We start from the raw sequence: 26,654 nt of genomic DNA on the forward strand, positions 1-26,654 counted from the left end.
ATGGATAGAGGAGCCTGGTAGGCTACAGTCCATGGGGTCGCAAAGAGTCGGACACGACTGAGCGACTTCACTTCACTTCATAAAGCCTTTCAACTTCAGCTTTTTCCACGTTAGAGGTTGGGGCATAGACTTGGATTCCTGTGATGATGAATGGTTTGCCTTGGAAAGGATCTCAGGAAGACAGTTCTGTCACTTTCGTTTTATAGAAGCTGACGGGGTAAGAGAGGTTGGGATGTGGCTGATCTCATGCAATTAATAAAGAGGGAGCGTACCAAGACCAGAATGTAAGTTGTACCGCGAGACAAAGCGAGAGGTTGTTTCGCCTACTCAAAGAAGGGTTTCAACTCAGCATTTCCTTTCCACCCCGGGTTAACTCCACCCCTTTCCCGGGAATCAGAGGTGGCGTGGCCGGGGAAGCTTGTCCGCCGCGGCTTGCCGTAGTGGCCCTGCCCCGGCGCTTGGTGGGGGCAAATATGGCGTCCTCCGAGCCATTGCCGACCGTGAATCCAGGCGCTGCGGAGGGCGAGGAGGAGACGATACTCTATGACTTGTTGGTCAACACCGAGTGGCCCCCGGAGACGGAAGTACAGGTGAACCAGGCCCCGCCCGGGCTGCCGCCAGCTTGGTGCCAGCGCTGCCCCGGCAGAGACCCGTAGCCGGAGCCACGTAGGGTGATGGAACCGGGCTCCACTGCTTGTGCGGTCGTCCTGGCAACGGCACCGCGAGCTAACGGGGGTCCGGGTCCCCCAGGTGGAGTTTCTGGCATGCTTCCTGGACTCCTAATTCGGCTCTCGGGGTGGGGCGGGGGGCGAAACCTCGGGCTCTGAGGCGAGTACTTTACTACCCCGGTTCTGTTTCACCGTCCCTACTTGGAGGGGAGGCACAGCGTTGGACTCGGGGGTCCTTCCCTCACCTAGACCCTCGGTAGTCCCTTCTCCGGACCGGCTCCGGCAGGGCTGCTCCTCACCTGCTGTGGGAGTATTTTCCAGGACCCTGCAGTCATCTCAGCATCTGCTGGGCTGTCATGGAGCGCGGCATAAACCTTTGTTCCTATCTGGACCCGAGTTGTGTCAGTTCCTGTGTTATTTAAGTAATTAATGAGTGTATGTGTATGTCTGTACGTGTCCCAGATACTGTGAGGCGCTGTGCTTCCGAAGTGAATAAGTTTGGTGGTACTTGCGGTCTTAGAGGGAAGGCAGTGTAGTAAACTTTTTCATCACCTGCTGTAATATGCACTATAATAGTGATGTGAGCAAAATGCCCTGAGGAGTGAAAATTTATGAGGACCCGGGGTGGGGTTCTTTGTTAGAAGAGGGGTCGTAGGTGTTGGTAATCTAGACCTTGGAGTCAGTAGTTTCAATAGAAAGGACAGTAGGTCAATAGAAAGGACCTCTCAGGCACAGGGTGGAGATAAGAAGCAGAAACCCGCATTTATTAAACGTATTTACTGAGTGCCTAACGTGTGCCAGTTGCTGTTTTAAGATCAAAATATGCAGCAAGGTGGGAAAGGAGTTTCGTTAAGGATCATGGGCTCCAGCCCATACGAATTCTTATTTACAATCTCTTTTCTGAGTTTCTTTCTTTCTTTTTTTTTGGCTGCTGAGTGTCTTAAGTGGAGAAAGTACTGCTTCTCCTGTAAAGTTTATAAGCTTTTCTTTAACCTCCTTCCCATTGCAGTTTCTGTCTTTTGGAATATTTTGTAGGCTAGCAGAGATCCTCATGCATAATTTTAAAAAAGTGTTTACATAGTTTCTGTTTGTGTCGAACAATTGATATTTTGTATCTTACGTAGCTGGAAAGTTGCTGCTGCCACTAATTGAATAGGATACCTTTCCACACCTTAGCACTCACTGGTTAATTACATAATGTTATAGAAATGCTTCACATTATAAATTGGTTAAAGAAATATGTACTGCATCAACTTACATTGAAACCTCATAACACTTTTTTTGTTTGGTTCTATTGATTTTAACTGAACTACAAGCTCTTGAAAGTCAGCTACATTTGACTCATGTTTATATTCCTTCCCCAAACCAAATTTTGTCTTCTGCAGAGTAAATGATGGATTCATGTTTGTTGAATGAAATAACTTTTTTTGTGCTTTTAAGCCATATCTGTCTGCACTTTGTGACCATTAGGACATCTTCCAGGTTATAGTGCCTAGTATTGTTTAACCTATGTTTGGTCTGTACTTAAGGAACTATTTATATAGCAGTTACATATCAGTGTGGCTGTTTGTAGTAGTTTCTCTATGAATATGCAGCTACTGTTCAATAAATTTGCTTTGGGGCATGAGTTTATTGATCCATATTATCGCTTTTTCTACAAGCAAAACCCCTTTTAGGCCTCTGTAGGCCTCCAAAATAGACTGTGCCAACTGGCAACCAGTGTGGGTCTTAGACCTTGACTTTTTTTGTGTTTGCACTGGTGCCTTGATTTAGAAACATTTTCCAGCCTCAATCCCTGTCCTGTCCTGCAGAATTCATCCTGACAAATGCCTATATCTCTGCCATGCTCACTTTCCTATGCTGCTTCTCCTTGTTTTGTTTCTATCTATAAGTAGTTTTAAAGATACTGGTAACTTGTGCCCAGTACTGAGTATTAGCAAAGAAATATAGCTTACTATGTAAGTATCAGTGGAAAATTCTCAAATTTTTTTTTCATTTGCAGCCTAGAGGCAACCGGAAACATGGTGCATCCTTTATCATCACAAAAGCCATTAGAGGTGAGTATAGCTTATTTTGGCTTCCCTTATAGCTTGGTTGGTAAAGAGTCTGCCTGTGGCCTAGGAGTCTGCAATGCTGGAAATCCAGGTTCTATTCCTGGGTTGGAAAGATCCCTGGAGAAGGAAATGGCAACCCACTCCAGTGATCTTGCCTGGGAAATCTCATGGACAGAGGAGCCTGGCGGGTTACATTCCTTGGGGTCACAAGAGTTGGACACGACTTAGTGACTAAACCACCACCATAGCTTATTTATTTATGATATAGTTAGCAGATAATTTTTTCCTTATTTTTTCCTATTCTGTAACTGTGCTCTTTTAAGAAGTTTAGGGATTTGAAAATGTGTCCTTTTGAGTTTTAATGTAAACTCAGTTGCTAAACAAATTACTATTAATTTGCCTGATTAAAATGAGTATTAATAGCATAAATGTTACCTATTTTATAAAGAAATGCATGTGTCTTAACTATATAGGTCTATGTAAGCGTGTCTGTATATATACATATATACACATATGGATGTATTCATATGTTTATACAGACACATTTTTTTACAGTTTATTTTTAATTAAAGGATTATTGCATTATGGTATTGTGCTGGTGTCTGCCATACATCAACAGGAATCAGCCATAGGTATACATATGTCCCCTGCCTCTTGAACTTCCCTCCCACCTGTCACCCCATTCTATCTACCCCTCTAGGTTGTCACAGAGCACCAGTTTGAGCTCCCTGAGCCATACAGCAAATTCCTACTGGCTGTTTTGCATATGGCAGTGAATGTGTTTCCATGCTACTGTCTCCATTCATCCCATCCTCTCCTTACCCCCTGTGTCTACAGTTCTGTTCTCTGTGTCTTTATTGCTGCCCTGCACATAGGTTCATCAGTACGATTGAAAATATAATAATTTTATCTTCTGTTATAAGACACACTAGCATATTCAGTTTTTATTATCAAATGGTTGAAATTTTGAAAATTTAGGACATATATATAAGTAATATACTAAGTTTGGAAATATAGAAGACCACAAATTGGAATAAATAATTCCTCATTTTACCACCTGGCAATAATCTCTTATCCTTCAGACCTTTTGCTTTTGTCACATACATAACATGTACACAGGTTCACACATATGTGTACATTTTAAATGGAGTCATATAAAACATTGCTTTTCAGTAGTGTGCTGAAGATTTTGTTTCCCATGGACTTCCCCATTTTAGGCATTATTATTTTTATGTCTTTGCTGTAAAGTGTGAAATGGTATCATAATCTTTATCCAGATACTTTGGTTTTCATGGGTGATCACTATGACTTCTACTCTATGGTTTCATTAAAGCCTCTTTTTTAGGAGAAATTTTGCATCTCAAACCACTTGTTATACAAAGTTTTGAATAATACAGACTTGAGACATATAAACATATAAACAAATATATGAGGCATATAAACAAATATAAGATCTTGTGAGAGTTATTGTGTATATTAGATTATATTTATTTTTGTCAAGAGTTGTATTGTATTCTCCATGTTTTATTTTGTAATGACTCACTCTATAGTGTACTTTAGACTTATTGTCAGTAAATCTAAAATAGAAAATGATTCCCAAAGAGTAGCTCATTCATATTTGGCTTTGCTGTTTCTTTTTATTACAGATCGTTTATTATTTTTAAGCCAGTATATCTGGTACAGGTGAGTTGTCAGCGCTTCAAAGAAATGGTATGCACAGCAAGTACAAACAATATTATCCTATTTATTATTGAAGCTTTCAGAATTGAATCCCAGATTGTGATATGGATGCTGACATTCAGGTGAACCCAGTTTAAAAAACAGCCCTGTCAAACATTTGGTATACCCTGACAAGATCTTTCGGTAAATGTAGGCTAATTTTTGATCCCTTAGTCGTTATTGAGAATATCTCATGACCATTTCTGCATTCTCTGAATGTTTTCTCAGCCTTATCTTGAATGCACACATTCAAGAACAGATGGACCTATTCTTGCGTTATCTTTTTAAAAACCTTTTTGTTCTTACTGTTGTATCAACTCTTGTAGTCAGTGTTCAGTTGCTGTGCATCAGAGAAGATTCTCTTAGGTTTCAGTTCTTGGAAACGTCTTAGTTCTTTTGAGTGTTAAGTATGTTTTTAGGCCTGGTGCTAATTTTCGAAACAAGGAGATGATTAATCTGACCAAAGATATATTTTTGCTTTTAGATACATGTGTAGGAATTGATTTATAGAATTATTTCCCACAGATTGCTTTTTCCTCGAGGAAAGCTAATCTTAAGAGCTCTAGAGATAACAGGGTTCTAGTCCTATAAAACAAACCTTTGGCTCGTTCTAGGGTTATCTCCAGTGCTTTTCTGCTTTTATTGTGTGTGTGTATGCAGGCATTGAATTTCTCACTGAATTTTATCTTATTTTGGGGGATGTGGAATGTGATAGAGAACTGAGAGAGAGAGAGGGTGGTCGTGGGGAGGGGAGTGTAAGAGGTAGGCTGTTTTTCCTGGGCTCACTGGGCTACACTTGCTAGTGCTGAGAACCCTTGGTTAGGGATGGCAGAAAAGACGTCTGTTTAGGGTGCTCCTGAACAGTAAGTTCTTTTGTTATTTATTGAGGAGGAGGACTTGCAAGAGCTCCCTCTGTTGTAAGCCTTGTCCAGCGTGTAAATGCCTTAGGCTCAGGCGTTAGGAGGTGTCTTTCTCGTGAGAAGTCCCTTGCCTTGCACTGGCCACATTGATCAGTGTATAGACTGAGCAGACCGTGGGGTGATCATCTAGTCTTCTCTGTGGTATGTTTCTTTCAAAAAGCTTGTAGTTGAGTTGTTGTGCTCTTGAGTTTATGATAATTATACCTAAAAGTTCTTGGAGCCAATATTTGTTTTGAGTGGCCTTTTCAAGGTTTTTTTTTTTTTCTTTCAATCATGAAATATTATAGACTGAAGATTGTAGACAGTAATGTAACCTGTTATGATCATATCCACATCTGAATTAAAGCAGTTGTTGCTGTTCTGCCATATGTGCTTCAGATGGCCCTGTTTTAATTTTTATGCAACATGTTAGAGCTCAAGTCCACTCCTCCCCACCCTGACCTTTGCCTGTCTTCTTCCCCCCCAGAGGAAATTATCATTCTCCTGTTGATTGTACCACAGGCATGTTCCATATCTTTTAGATAATATTAAGTACCTCATGGCATTAATTGTTTTGTCTTAAAAAATGAACATAAATATACTGGATGTAAATTAACTAATATTGTTTATCCTATGTTGTGTTTTCTAATTTCCATGGTTTTTTCTTTTTTCCTGTTTCTCTTCCTCCCATCGAATTATTTTTTCTTTCCCACTTATTTTCTTGATTTTCTTCATGTGTTACTCCTCTGATTTGTCTGATCTCCTGATTCACCTGTGGTGGATCGTTTCCTTGTATCTTTTCTAAATGATGCTATTGTGAGCTTATGCTTGGGAACCTTGCAGCATGTGAGTAAAGTGAAATCACCGTCCAGTCTTGCACGTTGTAAAGACTTGGGGTTTTGTTTTTTCATTAGGAGGTTTCATTCCCATCCCCCCCCCAGATCAGAATTCCTAGCAGAGATGAGATTCTTGAAGGTCTCCCTGGGCTCCTGGTGACGTTTGGCTTGTTCCCCTTGCACTGATGGCACAGTCTTTTGAGGGTCCTGGTCTCTACGGGTCTTCACCTCCCGCTTGTGTCCTTCCTGTGGCCCCTTGCAGGTGTTCACTCTCCGTTTTCAGTTCTGTTCCTCTCTTTGTCCTGTGCCCATTTCCAACTTTGTTCTCCTTGCATTTGTATTTCTTAGGAGATTTCTGTTTCTCTCTGTGAGTTTAGCTGTGTGCTAGAGTTTGTTTTTGTTGGAGTTGGAGCCTGTGTTTCTGGGTATGCGTTGCAGGAAGTGTTTCTTATAAGCTGACTCTGCTGTTACTGGCACCTTCAAATATCTTTTCCTTAGAAAAAACATATCATTGACCACATAACCAGGGTTTTTTTTGGTAATAGAGAAATGTATGTGGTCAAGTTTCAGATATCGAATTAGTTACTTTCAGTTTTGAGTTTGCCAATATTCTGTGTTTATATCCTAATGGAAAAAAATCCCTCTTGTTCACTATAGATCTGCTGTTTATAATATTTATCTACTATATGTGGTTTTCATGATTAGATTTTTAAATTAGCTAATGTGTTGTGGTTTCAGCCCTGCGCCTTTCTTGCTCCCTGATGGACTGGTTCGCTTGGTTAATAAACAGATAAACTGGCATTTGGTACTTGCAAGGTAAGGATGCATAAAATTCACCTAATGTTTCTCTACCTGGATTAGCATTTAAATTCCATTATGGTTATTAATTTTAGGGTCCTTATGGCTTGCTCTGTTGGTTTTCTACTGTATATAAATTCCCTGTGTCACACATGATTAATATTGTTTAAATATATTAATGCAACTCTATTGAATTATTTTGTATGCCTTTGTACCTATATACGCATCTAATTATAAGGTCACAAATTGGATAAAGATGTGAAAAAATTTGAAAATGATTTTAACTTCTTAAAATGGTTCCATCTACGATAATGAGAGCTACAGATACTCATACAGGGATTTGTTTCTCTTTCTCCCCATGAAAGCAATGGGAAACTCTTGGCTGCTGTTCAAGACCAGTGTGTGGAGATCAGGTAAGTGTCAGTTGTGTTCATTCAGCAGTTCCCTTCAGAAAAGATTTACTTGATTTGTGAGAACTCAGGTTTTTAAAGGGGGTATATTTAAAGGAATTTTTTTTTATTAACTCATGTAGTTTTGTAAGGTGTCAAATGCCAACTTATGCTAATTAAAGGATGAAGACTGTTCTCAGAGTATGCCTTCTACTTCCCCGAATCACTCTGTCTCCTGAGAAATTTTACTTTCTCAGTAGACAAAAGCATATATTCCAGAGCTCTGAAAATTACTCTTCTTTTATTGCTAAGTCAGATAAGCAGATGCTCAGGAAGGTGAAAAAGCAATCGAGACAGCTTTACTCTGTTGGCATAAAGCTGTAGATGGAACACGGGCCTGCAGAACACTAAGGCTTAGTGTTACTAGAGACCACTGATTCTCTGTCCTCCTGAAACATCAGTGGTATTACATTCACATCTAGAAGACTTCTCCGAGCTGGGCTTCTCATGCACTTTATTTTTAAGTAGAATATCAGTTGTGAAAGAAATAGCAACATTGGCAACTAATTTAGGAAAACTAGTTTATGCTCTCAGGAAATTGTCAACAGCAGACTAAACATATTGTACCTCTAAATCTGGGAGCCACTCCTATCTCCAGGAAGCCCCAAGTCTTGAGTCTCAAAATATAAGCAACTGAGGTGGAAATTTCAGGCTGCCTGGATACCAGTCAGAAGTTTTTTCTGCTAGTTTATTGTGGACTAAAACTCATTTTAATAAGCATTCAGTTTTTAGCACACTGTTTCTCTTTGCAAAATTTCTTCTTTCATTTATCCAAACAACTGGAATTAGCTTTGGATAACTTTTAGGGGAGTAGATGGAGGGTTAGCTCCCTTTGGGGCTCTGACTTCAGATCTTGAGCCTCTGTGATCATTCTTGAAACCATCAGGACAGAGATGATTGGCAATAATGACTGCTTTTCAGAACTTCACTCTTCATTCCGCATGGCTTTGATAGGCAGGGCCCTCTTCTCTAACAGCAAGAGTGAGCCTCGGGGGCACGGTATTTTAGCTGATAATTGTTCACAGAGATGGGCTGGTACTTCCTACTCCGTTTGCTGCGGTGATGTGAAGTGTTTCTCTTAGAGAAATGTGTATATCGTGTGACTTCTTTATGAACAGCAGATAGTAGTCAAAATTGCCATCTTTTTTTCCCCCTCACAAAATGGAGACGTTAATGGAATGGTTTTAGTTGGTAGGACTGGAATACACATGTGACAAAGGACTGATGCTTAGGCTTATGAAGGAGATTTTGACTAAAGGTTTCTGGAACTTGTTACTAAAAATTGTGATGAAAAGAAAAAAAAAAGTAATTATTTGCTTTTGTAAGAGGATTTGCTACTGGATTGTTAGCATGTACAATAATATTTATAAAACGTATACATAGGCCAGCTCTGTAGGAGTCTGCTCATGCATTGGAGACTAAGCAGTGAGGGAAGATTTCTGGGCAACAGACGTGATGGTCGTCAAGATCTTATTCGTCTGGTCTGAATTTGCAAGAGTTTTGTAACTTGGTATATTTAAAGACTTTTGGGGCCAAGAGGCAGTATATGAGAAAACCTTTCAGGGACTTATTCCCATTGGATCCCCTTCCCTTTATTGGTTGGGTATCAATCCTTGATGCTCCTATAATAATCAACACATTAATGATAAAAAGGTAATGCTAATGGTGTTGGGCACTGTTGTAGGTGTTTTACACATGTTAGCTCAATCCTTGCAGAAGTCCTTTCTCTCTATTTTAGGAATGAGGGCTCTGGCACAGTATGGTGAAATAACTTGCCCAGGGATTGGAAATCAGCTCTCCTAGCTTCAGTGTTCATGCTCTTGTCTACAAATTTGTACTACCTCTTGGTCATGCCTTTTAGCCATCTATGCCAATATGTTTACATGTGGGTTTCCTCCAGTATATTTATGGCCTCTGCTTTGCACTCCTCCAAGGGGGTGCCATTTGTTTAAAACTCCAGTGAATGGGATCTGAAGTCTCAGCTCCCTTATACTGTGTGTTCCTTGGAGGCATGGACTGTTTTCTTTTTTTTTTTTTTCCCCTTGCACTTGTATATTTCCTTGGATGTAATAGGTGCTTAGTTTATGTTTTAGTGGCCTGGTCTGTCAGCAAGTGGGATGGGGAAGCAGATTCTGGAGAGGATATTATGGGGCAGAGCCTACTCTCTTGTTCACATTGGCATTCAGTTGCTTTTGTCGCAGATAGACACCCACACTTACTTTGCAGTAACCAGAGGGAAATGTCTTTGAGCAAAGTGGGGTAGTCAGCAAAGAAAAAGGGCAAGGTGGATCCCCAAAGCCAATGCTGTGACTAGTGGCTGTGCCTGAATTTGTAAGATGTTTATTCTCACTGCTCATTTGTGTCTTCTCTACCACAGTGAGGAGCACATGCAATCTAAGATTGACTCCAGTAGTAATAGTAGTCGGCACTCAGTATTCAGTAAATATTTGTAGATTGAATTAGAATATGAAAGATAATTATAGTGTCTGGGGTTGTTATTCAATATTAGGAAGCGGTTATAAACAGGAGATAGTTTTAGTGGAAAACATGCAAAGCTGAAACTCTATAGTTGAGGAGACAGCTCTGCTATTGGCAGTGCAGGGCTAGGCTGCTGTCCCTCATCTTCAGTTTTGAGGTGAGTGGCAAAGGCCTCAATCGCATGCTCTACTATGACACTTAACCTGCTTATGTGTGGAGTTCACATGGGTGAAAAACAGTTTGTGAATTGCTACTTGTCATTTGGTGGTTATGGACTATAAGTGTTTAATACATACTTCCTCTTTTCCCAAGTATTGAAGTGATATTTTCTTGTGATTATGGGCTGTTATAAATATGGGAACTGATTAGAAACTTTCATGAAACACAATAAAAAGCATTAGAATAAGGGACTCATAAAAAAGGCACCTTTGCCTCCCCTCCTCCCAATTTGCTCGAGTATCTTAAGTGAATATATTCTGTGACGTTTTGACAAAACAGATTTGTCTCCCCTCCCTTCCTCCCCTTTTCCAGCAAAAAGAACAAACTATTATTTGTGACTGTATTACTTCACTCTGTGTGCTAAGTCACTTCAGTTGTGCCCAGCTCTCTGTGACCCTATAGAGTGTATCCCATCAGGCTCCTCCGTCCATGGGATTTCCCAGGCAAGAATACTGGAGTGGGGTGCCATTTCCTTCTCCAGGGGGTCTTCCCGACCCGGAGATTAAGCCCCTGTTTCTTGTATCTCCTGCACTGGCAGGCAGGTTCTTTACTGTTAGCGCCACCTGGTCTAGTTCATGCTAATTTATATGTGATGTCTGATTTAATCTTCTCTGAACTCTGAAGTTGCGGCTACTTATCCTGTTTAGTGAAAGCAAAAATGAAATCATGTTGACTATTTTGTCCAGGTTACAAGAGCTGACATTAAGTCAGATTCACTTGTGAGGTCATTTCTTTTTTGTTCTAGACCATGTGGAGGGTGTATAGTCTTAATTTCTTAAGGAAGTTTATTTCCATAATTATAGCTGGATTTTGTTAATATAATTTAAGAAATGGCTAAAAATCTTTGTCTTTAAAATTTGTTTTAAAGGTAACGCTTATTTTACAAATGTTAGAAAATACAGTTACGTATTTATGAAAGAACAGCACATTTTATGGTCCAAAAGTGGTCCACTATTAACATTTTGATGTATGTTCTTTGAAATTTGTGTGTGTGTATAAACTATGTGTATATTTAGTAGAATGATACTCTGCATTCTATTTGATACCTTTTTCTTTAACTTCTGTAAATTAATACATTGTTAGCATCTTTTCATGTCACATACAATAATTACATAATATTTCATAGAGTATATGTAGCAAAATTTAATAATTAATCTCTTTATACTGGCTGTATTTTTCTTTTTCATAAATAAGACTGCATTAACTGCCTTTAACTGTGTATATCTGTAGTTATTTCCTAGGGATAACTTTATAGAAATTAAATTGCTAGATCAAATACCATGGATGTTAAAGTTTTGGATAATTGCTTATAAATTCTTTTCTAGAAGGTTTAACAGTTTTCATTTTTGAAGATATAATAATTAGGCTAATTTGGTATATATTTCAAGAATACAGATATCGAGTAGGTCATTTATATATATATAATATATATGAATATGGTCACTTGTTAAAGTTGTTTGACTTATGAAAACAAGAGTTTTTCCCCTGATTAAAATCTGTGATATGATACTCATTAGTGGTTCTTAAGCAATCCTATGGACTGTCTGTAGCCTGCCAGGCTCCTCTGACCATGGGATTTTCCAGGCAAGAATACTGGAGTGGGTTGTCATTTCCTTCTCCAGCTTCCCAACCCAGGGATTGAACCTGGGTCTCCCACATTGCAGGCAGATGCTTTACCCTCTGAGCCACCAGGGAAGCTAACCAGGATCCATTTGTGGAACTTAAAAAAAATACTTTTGCTTGGGCCCCATCCCAGATTTACTAAATCAGAGCCTTTGGGTCTAGGGTTCAGGCATCTCTATGGTATTAAAAGGCTGTGCTTAAAATCACTAATGCTTGTATTGCTGTATTCTTACTGTAGCTATGTACCTAGTGAAATAAGTTTGAAAGAAAACATTGTTACCAATGAAAGTGTCTCATTTGTGGCACAGAACCTATCTGTATGAGGGAAGGAATGTCATTAAACATTAATGTTGTCTAGAGAAGTTGTCTGGTCTGTGGTGTCTTACAGTAGTACTACACAGTATTGTTATGGGAAAACTGTTGTCTTAATTTTACATATGTCTTTTGCAGGTCTGCAAAAGATGATTTTACATCTATTATTGGGAAATGTCAAGGTAAGAGTTTCCAGAATATTCAAAAAATGAGAAATTCAAATTTACAACAATTAATATTTCTTAAAAATCAGAATAGATGCTATTTATTGGCAAGGATGATTATGAATTTATTAAAATAATTTTAACACATCTTAATCGATTTCTGTTTTAAGATGTGAATTTTGGAGAGATATGAAATTGACATGTTCTACAAAACTCTTAGCCAGTTTTAATAATGTTCTTGTAAGTGTCTGTACTCTTTTATTTTGAATTGAATGCAGAAAATCATTTGTAGGTATGTCCAGAGTTGGTCAGATATAAACTAGTAAATAGTCTGGGATTTGATCATTCTTTGATACACGATTCAGCAGAAATTTACTGAGTATCATTTGTGTATATATATGACATCTTTCTGGGTTTGAGGGGTTTGATCATGAGCAAAAATGCATCAGCCTTTACCTCATGAGGCATGTGTGTGTGTGATCAGTTGTGTCTGACTCTTTTGCGACCCCAGGGACCGTAAGCCCTCCAGGCTTCTCTGCCCATGGGATTTTCCAGGCAAGAATATGTAGCAGGTTGCCATTTCCTTCTCCAGGGGATCTTCCTGACCCAGGGATCGAACCCGTGTCTCTTGCAGTTTCTGCACTGGCAGGTGGATTCTTTACTGCTAGTGCCGCCTGGGAAGCCCTTCGCAAGGCATGTTCAGATATGTTCTTACAGATTTTGATAAATCTGAAGGAAAAATACAGAGCAGAGTGAGAGTTTAACCAAGAGTGTGAGAGGAGATTGTTCAGAAAAAGTGACTTTTGGAGAGGAAGCTTACGAATGAGTAGACGGTAGGAGAAGGCAGGGAGAGTGTTTTGATCTATGAGAGCTATGTGTGAAAAGGCTTAGGTTTGGAAGAAAACAAGTAAGTGTATGCGCTGTTACATAAATGCATCTATTATGTTTTATTTACAGGACCTCCACTTACATTTGTCTGACCTTGTGTTACTTTTAACAGTGGAGAGGTTGTTGGAATCGTGATGATGATAACCATGGTCACTGGTGATGACAACCACTTGTGTCCTTACTGTGTGCCAGACACTGTATTTAGTGCTTCTCATGCCCTTTTCCCCATTTGCTTGGAAGAACAAGGTATACATATTTTACCTTAAAGCAGCATTCAGTTCAGTTCAGTCGCTCAGTTGTGTCCAACTCTTTGCGACCCCACGGACTGCAGCACACCAGGCCTCCCTGTCCATCACCAACTCTCAGAGCTTACTCAAACTCCTGTCCGTTGAGTCGGTGATGCCATCCAACCATCTCATCCTCTGTCGTCCCCTTCTCCTGCCTTCAATTTTTCCCAGCATCAGGGTCTTTTCCAGTGAGTCAGCTCTTCGCATCAGGTGGCCAGAGTATTGGAGTTTCAGCTTCAGCATCAGTCCTTCCAATGAACACCCAGGACTGATCTCCTTTAGAATGGGCTGCTTGGATCTCCTTGCATTCCAAGGGAATCTCCAGAGTCTTCTCCAACACCACAGTTCAAAAGCATCAATTCTTCGGCTCTCTCAGCTTTCTTTGTACTTCAACTCTCACATCCATACATGACTACTGGAAAAACCATAGCCTTGACTAGATGGATCTTTGTTAGCAAAGTAATGTCTCTGCTTTTTAATAATTTTTTTAAATTAAAAAACAGCATTAGATTAAAATAATTGACAATGAAAGAGCCAGGAGAAGGGAGGCATTGATAGTTTTGAAATCTACGGAATGGTGGGAAGACAGGATTCCCCCGGCTGGGCTTAAGCTCATGGTCAAATGCACCATTGGTGGCCTAGGGCCAGTTTCCTTCTCATTATCAGCTGTTCAGATGTAAAAATCAAATGTTTTAAAAATGTTTTGAGTCCCACGTTAATGGTGATATTAATTATATTAGTATGTTAGAATTATTATTCTTGTACAATTCCATGTATGCGTGTGTGTTAGTTGCTTCGTCATGTTGGACTCTGTGACCTGATGGTCGGTAGCCCGCCAGGCTCTGTCGGTGGAATTCTGCAGACAGGTAATACCAGAGTGGGTTGCCATTCTTTTCTCCAGGGAACCCTCCTGATCCAGGGATCGAACCTGGGTTTCCTGCATTGCAGGTGGAGTCTTTACCATCTGAAACACCAGGGAAGCCCCAATTCCATGTCTGTGCTTTGTGTTCAGTCATGTCCAACTCTTTGGACCCCATGGACTGTCTACTAGTGGATCAACTAATAAATAGAGTTGTTACGGAGTTAGCTTTACACAGTGTGTATTGTCACTTAAGAGCAAATGTGAAACTTCTCCTACATATTTATATAAATTCACCTCCGCTTCTTGAAATCTGTTCCTTCCATTCTGTTACCTGGAGTACCCCGTTCCCTCAGTACCCTGGTCAGTGGTACTCTCATCTGTACCAAGGCAAAAATGAGGCATTTTCTCTTCTTTTACCTTCCCTCCCTTCTTTCTTTCCTTGACAAAGATTTATTTCGTTGCCACCATACCAGGCACTATTATCCTAGGCACTGTGTATACAACAAGGAATAAGATATAGGTTACCTAGATTTAAGGATTTAGCCCATCGTGGGGGACAGAGAGAAATAATTCATCGCGCATATACTGAGTGATGCAATGGAGAAGACTCATCTTAATTTCACCAGGACCCTAGAATGTTTTTAAATGACGCTTGCTTGCTGCTTGTGCACGTCATCTGTCTCAGCCCTAGTTCAGGCTCATAATGTTTTTTTTGTTTGGTTTCTTGCAACAGTCTCCTAACCAGGTTTTCTTCTATATGCCCTTCACTAATCCATACTTTACACTGCTTGTCAAATTGATCATTCTTCAATGAGAATTCTATCAAGGTTCCCTTTAAGTCTGGCTCTGCTGCTTTCTAGATACTAACCTTGGACATGTTATTGATACTTTATGTCTCTGAGCCTCAGTGATCTGTAATACGGGCTCAAACCTGTACAAGGGGTTGTGGGGAAATGATGTGAGCCTATATATGTATATATATACACATACACATCTCTTAGAATAATGTCTGACATGCTGAGTCCTTAGGGGACATTAAGTTATTGCTATTGTGACTAGTACTGTAAGATGTGCTTAAGACCTTTCACTTGTGCTCCGTTGACTGTAGAATGCAGCTCTCATTTTCTAGTTCAGGAAATAAGACTAGCTCTAGTCTGCCTGTCTGTCCTGTGAGATGGCCCTGTCATGTGTCCCGTGGTCTGGTGTCTAGTAGCTTGCAGTTTTGAGCCCATTGTGCTCTTTATACCGTGGTGGTGATGGTTCCGTTAGTCTAGATGCATCCACCGTTCCATTTAATTAATTAGCTCTCATGTTTTAGTTCAGACATCAGCTTTTCTGGGCAACCTTTTTTTCCTTGGCCTCTTCCTCATGATTTGTGCATTTTTTCTTGACGTTTCTGTAGGACTTTTTGTACCTGTATCATTGCACTTAGCCTGATTTCCTTTCCGTTTTCAATTGTTGGTTTGCTTGTGTGATTCCTGATTAGATTGAAGGCAGGGTTTTTCTGTTACTGAACTTGGTTTTTTTTTTTTCATTTGTAGTTCCTAGCGTGGTGTCTAACACATAGTAGGCACACAGCTTTTGGCCATATCAAGTGGATAATGGTATTTGGTAACTACTAAAATGATTTTGTAAATGAATCTATGAACATAGTGTATTTCCTTATTTCTTGTGAGTTAATTTTGTAAATTCATGTGTGTATGTGTGTGTATGTACATATGCACATATATGTATGTATTTCATATATATTATACACATTTTATATATATTTTGTATAATTTATATTATATGAAATATATTTATATATAATTATATATAAAATAAATAATATATAAATATATATTAATTATATATATTATATATAAGTTTGTGGGTAATTATAATACTCATGGTTTTTTTTTTTTCTTCAGCCATGGACTTTATTGTTTGAATATTTGCAATTATTATTCTATACACAGATGTTACTTTCTTACAAAACTCTGTTTTCCATGTTGCTAGATCACTTCACTCTTCATTTTATGTCACATTTCCATCAAGAACTATTTCCCCAAATCACAATCTGCCTGATTGTGTGTTGTTGTTCAGTTGCTAAGTTGTGTACGACTCTGCAGTGCCCTAGACTAGCCCACCAGGCTCATCTGTCCTTTAGATTTTTCACGCAAGAATACTGGAGTGGGTTGCCATTTCCTTCTCCAATACTCATGTTTTTTATTCCTTTTGTACACAAGTGTGTATACATACCACAATTAGAACTATAGGGATAGATAAGAAGCCATGTTTACTTAGTATCTTTCTGAGAATAATAGAAGGTGAGTAGTTTTTGTGACTTTTTAAAACTTCGGGGTTCCAGGTTTTTCTCAATTTGCTTTGTATAGGTTTTTCACCAGCACTGAAGTGGACCACGTTTGGAGTAAATAAAGTATAAGGATCAAGAAATTCCTGGAATAGTTGGGGATATTCAGTTACCTTTTCCCCAATGATTCCCTCTTGTTGCGTTGGGGCTTGGGGACCATGTGGTGGGCTTCTGAGAAGTGTGCTCAGAATCTAGGAGTGATCTAGACACTCAGGGCCCCTTTGAGCTTTGACATTAGACCCTGCTCTGAGTCCATAAGTAAACCAAGAAATCTGTGAGTTAACATGAAAATGGGAAGATAACCCTTCTGTATTTCAGACAGCTTGTAACATTTGTTAGAGCTTTTACTGTGTATGGGCTGGTACCTGGTGGCTTAGCTGGTAAAGAATCTGCCTGCAATGAGGGAGACCTGGGTTTAATCTCTGGGTTGGGAAGATTCCCTGGAGAAGGGAAAGGGTATCCACTCTAGTATTCTGGCCTGGGAGAATTCCGTGTAGTCCATGGGGTCTCAAAGAGTCGGACATTACTAAGCGACTTTCACTTTTCACTCTACTGCATACAGTTAATGTGGCCGCATGAATGAGATAATAATGCTTTGAGAACTAATGTTTTATTTTGTTGGCTTCTGAATGTGTGAATTTATGACTTTAATGCTGCATTAATGGCTTCTTTCCATTTCATATAATGTGAGGTAATGATCATTTGCTTATCATCTAACTCATCTTTATGGGCATAACTCTCATCTGCCAAATGATGTTTCCTGTGTATGCCTGGAGAGAAGGAGCCAGATTGTTGTTACCGCATTTCTGAAACTCACAGTAGAGTCTGCAGACTGAAATAGGAGCTATTTGGTTCCACTTCAATATTTTTCAGTTATTGTTTGATAAAATATATGCTATTTGAGGATGTTTTAAATGTGGATTGCAACTTGTTTTGGCTGTGTTGGCCAGGACATAAATAGTAATTTCATCTTCTCTATCTTGAATAAAGACTTTAAAATAGCACGTGGAATTAGACATTTTTATAGCTATCCTATGTTAATCAGGAGATTTTTCTCATGTTTCTGAGTTTGAGATACCATAACCCAGAGCTTCCTGAGCAGCAGCTTGCCTAGATGTATGTGGGCTGAGATCCCATCAATTGCCCAGTGGCCTGGTGGCCCTCTGACAGCGCAAGCTCAGGCTGGTTGCCTCCAATTTCCAGCAGCCTCATCTACTTACCCATAGGTGCCATGCTGTTGTTGTTTAGCTGCTAAATCGTGTCTTACTCTTTGTGGCCCCCATGGACTGTAGCCCTCCAGCTCCTCTGTCCATGGCATTTCCCAGGCAAGAATACTGGAGTGGGTTTGCCATTCCTTTCTCCAGGGGATCTTCCCAACCCAGGGAGCGAACCTGTGTCTTCTGCATGGACAGGCGGATTCTTTTTACCACTGAGCCACCAGTGCCATTCAAACACGATAGTGTATGTGTGTCTTAATAGGGAAAACGTTGGGAAGCATAGACCGTTTGAAGCACCCTGGTTTTGAAATGAAACATTTTTCTTTTGAATTGTGTGATTCAGGAGCCTCAGCTTATATAGCTTTTTAAATTTGTTTTCATGAATTTTAATAATTTGTTTCTTATTGACAAAACAGTACACATTCTCAGTACAAGTTTTAGAAACTAAGAATGAGCAAAAAGTAGAAAATAAAGATAAGCACATCATCCAGAGATAAGTAAGACTAACATTTCATGATCTGTTCTTTCAGATGTTTTTTTCTCTAAGTATTTTTACTGTAGATATGTTCTATGAAAGTAAAAGTTTTATAATCTATTTTCTTCATTTAAAGATTGTGTAAGTCATCTAGGTTGAAGTTCAAGAAGAATTTCCCGAAGTATCTTTAAAAATTTTTTTTTGTTTTTTTACTGGATAACTTCTAGGCCCTTAAATCTATTTCTCACTTCCAGTGTATAATCATAAGCGATTTGATCTAGCGGTTTTCCCTACTTTCTTCAATTTCAGTCTGAATTTGGTAATAAGGAGTTCATGATCTGAGCTACAGTCAGCTCCTGGTCTTGTTTTTGTTGACTGTATAGAGCTTCTCCATCTTTGGCTGCAAAGAATATAATCAATCTGATTTTGGTGTTGACCATCTGGTGGTGTCCATGTGTATAGTCTTCTCTTGTGTTGTTGGAAGAGGGTGTTTGCTATGACCAGTGCATTTTCTTGGCAAAACTCTATTAGCCTTTGCCCTGCTTCATTCCGCATTCCAAGGCCAAATTTGCCTGTTACTCCAGGTGTTTCTTGACTTCCTACTTTTGCATTCCAGTCCCCTATAATGAAAAGGACATCTTTTTTGGGTGTTAGTTCTAAAAGGTCTTGTAGGTCTTCATAAAACTGTTCAACTTCAGCTTCTTCAGCATTACTGGTTGGGGCATAGACTTGGATTACTGTGCTATTGAATGGTTTGCCTTGGAGACGGACCAAGATCATTCTGTCGTTTTTGAGATTGCATCCAAGTACTGCGTTTCGGACTCTTTCGTTGACCGTGATGGCGACTCCATTTCTTCTGAGGGATTCCTGCCCGCAGTAGTAGATATATTGGTCATCCGAGTTAAATTCACCCATTCCAGTCCATTTTAGTTCGCTGATTCCTAGAATGTCGATGTTCACCCTTGCCATCTCTTGTTTGACCACTTCCAATTTGCCTTGATTCATGGACCTGACATTCCAGGTTCCTATGCAATATTGCTCTTTACAGCATTGGACGCTGCTTCTATCACCAGTCACATCCACAGCTGGGTATTGTTTTTGCTCTGGCTCCATCCCTTCATTCTTTCTGGAGTTATTTCTCCACTGATCTCCAGTAGTATATTGGGTACCTACTGACCTGGGGAGTTCCTCTTTTGGTATCCTATCATTTTGCCTTTTCATATTGTTCATGGGGTTCTCAAGGCAAGAATACTGAAGGCTTGCCATGCCCTTCTCCAGTGGACCACGCTCTGTCAGACCTCTCCACCATGACCCGCCCGTCTTGGGTGGCCCCACAGGCATGGCTTGGTTTCATTGAGTTAGACAAGGCTGTGGTCCTAGTGTGATTAGATTGACTAGTTTTCTGTGAGTATGGTTTCAGTGTGTCTGCCCTCTGATGCCCTCTTGCAACACCTACCATCTTACTTGGGTTTCTCTTACCTTGTGCATGGGGTATCTCTTCATGGCTGCTCCAGCAAAGCACAGCTGCTGCTCCTTACCTTGGATGAGCGGTATCTCCTTACTGCCTCCCTTCCTGACCTTCAACGTGGGATAGCTCCTCTAGGCCCTCCTGTGCCTGCGCTGGCTTACTTCACTCCGTATGATAGGCTCCAATTTCATCCACCTCATTAGAACTGATTCAAGTGTATTCTTTTTAATGGCTGAGTAATACTCCATTGTGTATATGTATCACAGCTTTCTTATCCAGTAGTCTGCTCATGGACATCTAGGTTGCTTCCATGTCCTGGCTGTTATAAACAGTGCTGTGATGAACATTGGCATACACGTGTCTCTTTCAGTTCTGGTTTCCTTGGTGTGTATGCCCAGCAGTGGGATTGCTGGGTCATAAGACAGTTCTATTTCCAGTTTTTTATGGAATCTCCACACTGTTCTCCATAGTGGCTGTACTAGTTTGCATTCCCACCAACAGTGTAAGAGGGTTCCCTTTTCTCCTCATCCTCTCCAGCATTTATTGCTTGTAGACTTTCGGATAACAGCCATTCTGACTGGCGTGAAATGGTACCTCATTGTGGTTTTGATTTGCAATGCTCTGATAATGAGTGATGTTGAGCATCTTTTCATGTGTTTGTTAGCCCTCTGTATGTCTTCTTTGGAGACATGTCTGTTTAGTTCTTTGGCCAATTTTTTGATTGAGTAGTTAATTTCCCCTTTCATACTTGTTAGCATTTGTCTTACATATTGTGGTGCTCCTAAATTGGGTGCATGTATATTTATATTTGTTATATCTTCTTCTTGGATTGATCCTTTGATCATTATGTAGTGTCCTTCTTTGTCTCTTTTCACAGCCTTTGTTTTAAAGTCTATGTTATCTGATAAGAGTATTGCTACTCCTGCTTTCTTTTGGTCTCTATTTGCGTGGAATATCTTTATCTGCCCTTCACTTTCAGTCTGTATGTGTCCCTTGTTTTGAGGTGGGTCTCTTGTAGACAACATATATAGGGATCTTGTTTTTGTATCCATTCAGCCAGTCTTTGTCTTTTGGTTGGGGCATTCAGCCTATTTACGTTTAAGGTAATTATTGATAAGTATGATCCCATTGCCATTTACTTTATTGTTTTGGGTTTGAGTTTATACACCCTTTTTGTGTTTCCTGTCTAGAGAAGATCCTTTAGCATTTGTTGGAGAGCTGGTTTGGTGGTGCTAAATTCCCTCAGCTTTTGCTTGTCTGTAAAGCTTTTGATTTCTTCATGTTTGAATGAGATCCTTGCTGGGTACAGTAATCTGGGCTGTAGGTTATTTTCTTTCATCACTTTAAGTATGTCTTGTCATTCCCTCCTGGCCTGAAGAGTTTCTATTGAAAGATCAGCTGTTATCCTTATGGGAATCCCGTTGTGTGTTATTTGTTGTTTTTCCCTTGCTGCTTTTAATATTTGTTCTTTGTGTTTGATCTTTGTTAATTTGATTAGTATGTGTCTTGGGGTGTTTCGCCTTGGGTTTATCCTGTTTGGGACTCTCTGGGTTTCTTGGACTTGGATAATTATTTCCTTCCCCATTTTAGGGAACTTTTCAACTATTATCTCCTCAAGTATTTTCTCATGGTCTTTCTTTTTGTCTTCTGGGATGCCTATGATTCGAATGTTGGGGCGTTTAACATTGTCCCAGAGTTCTATGAGATTGTCCTCATTTCTTTTAATTCGTTTTTCTTTTTTCTTCTCTGATTCATTTATTTCTACCATTCTATCTTCTACCTCACTAATCCTATCTTCTGCCTCCATTTTTCTACTATTTGTTCCCTCCAGAGGGTTTTTGATCTCATTTATTGCATTATTCATTATATATTGTGTCTTATTTTTCTATTTGTCCTATCTCGTCTCTGTTCCTTTTAGCATTTTTTCTGGGATTTACAATGTACATTAAAAATTTAATTATGCAGTGTATATCGGTTCCCTCTTACTCCTTTGTACTGTTTTCTAACTTTTTAAATAAATGTTAAACCTCTACAGTATATTATTTTTTTTTTTGTCATCTGACTAAGGAATTAAACAAGGATGGATCTCTTATTTTTTCTTCTATTTTCCATCTCTATTATTTTCAACTTTTTCTTTTTGAGAAACTTTCCATTAGATAGTGTTTCCCTTCAACTTGAAGTCCTTATTTAATATTTCTTATAATGCAGGTCTGTTGATCTGAAACCATTTTTTATTTTTGCCTTCCTTTTTGTAAAGTATCTTCTCTGGATATAGAATTCCAGGTTGACTGTTTTTTTCTTTCAGCTCTTTAAAGATGTCATTGCATTGTTTTGATGAGAAATTAACAGCCATTTCTATTACTGTTTTCCTGTAGGTAATGTCTCTTTTTCCAGCTGTTTCTGAGATTTTCTCTTTTTCACTGATTTTAGAAATTTGACTATCATATTGTTGCAGGAATGGGGACCTCTTCCAGGGCCTGAAACTGGGCTCTTGTCGAACACTCGGAAATGAATTGTCTGAGGAGACACATGTGCCGACAAAGCAAGAGATTTTATTGGGAAAGGGCACCTGGGTGGAGAGCAGGATGGTAAGGGAACCCAGGAGAACTGCTCTGTCACATCTTGCAGTCTTGGGTTTTATGGTGATGGGAGTAGTTTCCGGGTTGTTTTTAGCCAATCATTCTGACTCACAATCCTTCCTGGTGGTGCATGTCTTGTTTAGCCAAGATGGATGCCAGAGAGAGAGATTCTGGGAGGTGGTTGGACAGGTGGTGTCTCCTTTTGACCTTTCCCGAACCCTTTGGTTGGTGGAGGTTTATTAGTTCCATGTTCCTTACCAGGACCTCCTGTCATAAAACAACTCATGCAAATAGTTACTATGGTGCCTGGCCAGGGTGTGTGCTTTCAATCAGTGTGCTTCCCCTAACAATAGACTTGACTTCATTTTTCCACTTTATCTTCCTGTAGGTCCATTAAGCCTCTAAGATCAGTGGATTTGTAGATTTCATCACATTCACAACTTTATGGATGTTATTTAAAATACAAATTAAGTTTTCTAACTCAATCTCTTTCCCCTCTTCTTGCACTTATAGATTGGTTGTGATTATTCCACTGGTTACTGATATTCTATTAATTTTTTCAGTTTTCCCCTCTCTTTTTTAAGTTATGTAGTTTATTTTGTGACGTTTTCAAGGTATCAGTTTAAACTTTTGTTTAATGTGCTTTTAAGTCCATCCAATGGATTTTCCATTTCAGGTATTACCTTTTTCATTTCAATAATTTGGCATTTATAGTTTCTGTCAGGTTCTTTTGATTCCCTATTTATTCGGTTTGTTTATACTTTCCTTTGTATCCCAAAATATATAAATAGTTATTTTGAAGTCCTTGTCTGCTTATTCCTCGATAAGTATCATTTCTGGGTATATTTCTATTGACAGGTTTCTTTTTTTTTTTTCATGATATGAGTTATGCTTTCCTGCTTCACATACTTTGCAACTTTAGATTATATGCTTAACGTTATAGGTGCTGTGTTATAGAGTGTCTGATATTTGTTATCTTTTTTTTTTAAATTTTATTTATTTTTTTATTTTTTAAATTTTAAAATCTTTAATTCTTACATGCGTTCCCAAACATGAACCCCCCTCCCACCTCCCTCCCCATAACATCTCTCTGGGTCATCCCCATGCACCAGCTCCAAGCATGCTGTATCCTGCATCAGACATAGACTGGCGTGATATTTGTTATCTTTTCCTAAGAGTATTGCATTTTGTTTTGGGAAGTTAATTTCTTTGTGGATTGGCTTAATTTTTTAAGACTTATCAGTGTTGTAGGATATGGTTTACAGTAGCTTTTATTTTAGGGTTAGATCAGTTCTACTTTAAGATGAGGCCTGTCCAGGATCTCTTAGAAATGCTCAAAGTGTTCAGTGAAGTCTCTCCACTGTGGCTAGCTGGAACTTATTACCATTTCAGATCCTCCCCAAGATCTGATAGTCATTCTCCCTCTGATACTCATCCTCTCCAAGTGTGTGCAAAGTTGTTTGGCCAAAGACCCAGGGATTCCTCTCCGCAGACTTTCAGCGTTCCTTTTCTGTCTTACCCACTATCGTCTGGAAGGTTGCCTTGTGGATTCTAGTCAGCTTAGTAGCTCTAAACTCTAACCTTCATCGCAGTTCAGTGAGACTTCATGTCCTGTCTCTCTTCATACATCGTAGTGGAGAAAGTGCTTCCTGGCAGATAGCGAGGATGAGCCTGGGTCTCACCTCATCCGTTTCCCTTTCTCCCTGTCATCACATCTTGTCCTGCTTGTAATAAACCATCTGAAAATAATTATTTGCCATATTTTATTTTTATGCTGGGAGGCCTAATCTGAAACTAGTTACTCTGTCTTTTTTTTCTTTTAATTACAAAAGCAGTACATAATTGTAACAAATTCAAATAATGAAGAAATTGAAAAGTAACAAGATTGTATTATCTTAATTTGCATTCTTCATAAAATGTGAACCCCATTTTATTTATCTGTTTCCCTATTTGTGGAAATTTAGGTGGTGTACTGTGGCTTATTTTTTTCTTTCTCTTCGTATCTTTGTCCCCTTCCCCTTCTAACAATGCTGGAAAAGACATCCTGTTTGTCCGTGGGTATAGTATTCAAAATGTAGCTACTGCCGTGTTTCCTTCCTGAAAGTTATACTTCATACAACCAGGTAAAAGGTATGAGTGAAGCCATTCTTTTTCCACTATCAGCACCATGAGTGAAAGTGAAGTCGCTCAGTCGTGTCCGACTCTTTGCGACCGCATGGACTGTAGCCTACCAGACTTCTCAGTCCATGGGATTTTCCAGGCAAGAGTACTGGAGTGGGTTGTCATTTCCTTCTCCAGGGGATCTTCCCGATCCAGGAATCGAACCTGGGTCTCCTGCATTATAGGCAGACACTTTACCCTCTGAGCCAGCGGGGAAGCCCGAGCAAGTTAAGAGTACGTGATAAAAAAGTCCTTCCTTCCAGGTTGGAGACAGTCCGTTAAATTATGTCTTTTTCCAGTCCTGGTTGCAGATCATGAGGCATCCGATCTTCATCCAAAAATACATTACTGAGATAAGCTTCAGAAACAAACTTAGGGAGTTCTTTAAGAATTCAATTAAATTTTACATTATCACATAATAGCAAAGAACTATCCAAGAAATGAGTCTTTTCTACGTCCATTGGTAGACCTCCATTAACAAACTGGGATTTAACATTTATTAAACATCTTTTTCCCCCTAAAATTACCCTCATTTTAATCAAATATAACCAAATTAAGTGCTTACAAATCAAATAATGCTAAATTAAACAGTAAATTTCAGGTTCATGTGAACTGGGAAATATTCAGTATTAAATACTTGATTAATGTTTGTTTGTTGACCTATCTAATATAGACATGTCTTAGAGTATTTAACAGTAAGTAGAATATTTTCATAGTACCTAGGTTTAATATAAGTTAAATATTATATCTGTTACAAGTTTGTCAACAAGGAAATTACCTTGAGTGAAGAAACTTCTAAAAAAATGTAAATGAGATATGAGCTTTTATATAAAGTCTATTAAGAATAATTATTCTTTAGAAATATCTGTCTAAAATAGTCTCTCCAGATTGGTGTAACTTAAATTTCTAAGCGTTGTGCCAAGTGTGCTAAGTGTTGGAAGTCTATTGAATAGTTAGGTCATTTCCAAATAAAATAAGATTTTGAAACATTTACTACTAAACACTAATTTCCTTTTACAGAGAAACTAAAGAAATTTGGGACTATAAATGAATAATGTTTGGTGCCATCCTAAAATGTTCTAAGAAAGCAAGGGTTTTAGAAATTATCACTGGTATTTATGCTCACCAATCTATAAAATGCTAATATAAAAGTTAGTTCTTGGTTGCTAAAGGAAAGTAAGAAGTGTGTTTTCAGTTAAAAAAAGAAAAAGGTATGAAAAAAATACTAAAAAGAGTTATGCATGATCAGGATTTTCTAAAATTGGATTACAATTAGTTAGATAAACGGATTTTGTTAGAAATGACACAGCCATAAGAAAACTGGTTAGAGTCAACTAGGTCCAAGATGCCGGAGCTGACTTTCCCTAGACCTTGGCCTTGGCATTTACGCCTATTGTGACATATCAACAAGCTAAATGATACACCCATCAACATTGACTAAACCTGACCAAATGTTCTAAACCCTTTTAATTGATCTTTTCTCTAAAACTTCCTACATAGAAGTCTTTTGAAGTTCTTTTGACCTCTAGCTAACTTTGGGGTGCTTCAGAGGACCCCTGAAACATCCCAAAGAGAGCTATTAAACTGTGTTTACTTGCTTGGTTAAATTACATGAAAAAAGATTATCAAATGAGTAATAAATCCACTCATGTTATAATGTATGATAAAATTACTAATATAGATATCCTAGAAATTATATGGAGTTCTTAGCATTTTGATATGTCCTGGTAGTCTAATGAAAAATCTGATGACTTCACAAAAGTTAACAAAGGACTGAATGAACCAGCGAATATGCTTATAACTTTTATGGTTTCTATCTGAAAAATTACAAGTTTGAATCTTGTGTTTTCTGGAAGGACCTTCCTCTCAAACTAATTATGAAAATTATTTGGTAAAATTATATGTTATAAACAAAACAATTATGTTTTCTGTCTGACTTCTCCAGAAATTTGAAACTCTTAAGTTTCCAGTAAGTTGATCAAATGAGCTAGGAAGGTTATCTCACTAACTGGTACAAATCAGCACCATAAGTTACCTCTTTTCTAAAATATCATCAGGTTAGCAGAGGGGAAGAAAGCATCTCATTTCTAATTTGCATATCTTTATTTATTAGGTAAAATGTATGTTAAGTGGCTGTTTTCTTTTT

At 38.8% G+C, this 26,654-nt stretch overlaps 1 protein-coding gene and 1 non-coding gene across 4 annotated transcripts in view; one reads left to right on the forward strand and one right to left on the reverse strand.

Moving 5' to 3' along the window:
- The window catches only part of NBAS (neuroblastoma amplified sequence), a 335,385-nt gene continuing 309,110 nt past the window's right edge, over positions 380 to 26,654 (forward strand). For all 3 annotated transcript variants that reach the window (XM_018055620.1, XM_018055621.1, XM_018055622.1), the window contains exons 1-6: positions 380 to 590; positions 2,671 to 2,725; positions 4,369 to 4,405; positions 6,915 to 6,992; positions 7,340 to 7,387; positions 12,194 to 12,237. In XM_018055620.1, the coding sequence (XP_017911109.1) occupies positions 474 to 590; positions 2,671 to 2,725; positions 4,369 to 4,405; positions 6,915 to 6,992; positions 7,340 to 7,387; positions 12,194 to 12,237 (379 nt within the window). In that variant the 5' untranslated portion in view covers positions 380 to 473. The remainder of the gene's footprint in view (positions 591 to 2,670; positions 2,726 to 4,368; positions 4,406 to 6,914; positions 6,993 to 7,339; positions 7,388 to 12,193; positions 12,238 to 26,654) is intronic.
- On the reverse strand, positions 24,653 to 24,724 carry TRNAY-AUA. Its single transcript has one exon. It is a non-coding gene; the product is annotated as a tRNA-Tyr (tRNA).

This window comes from Capra hircus, chromosome 11 (genome assembly GCF_001704415.2).
Source record: "Capra hircus breed San Clemente chromosome 11, ASM170441v1, whole genome shotgun sequence".
Taxonomy (NCBI): Eukaryota; Metazoa; Chordata; class Mammalia; order Artiodactyla; family Bovidae; genus Capra; species Capra hircus.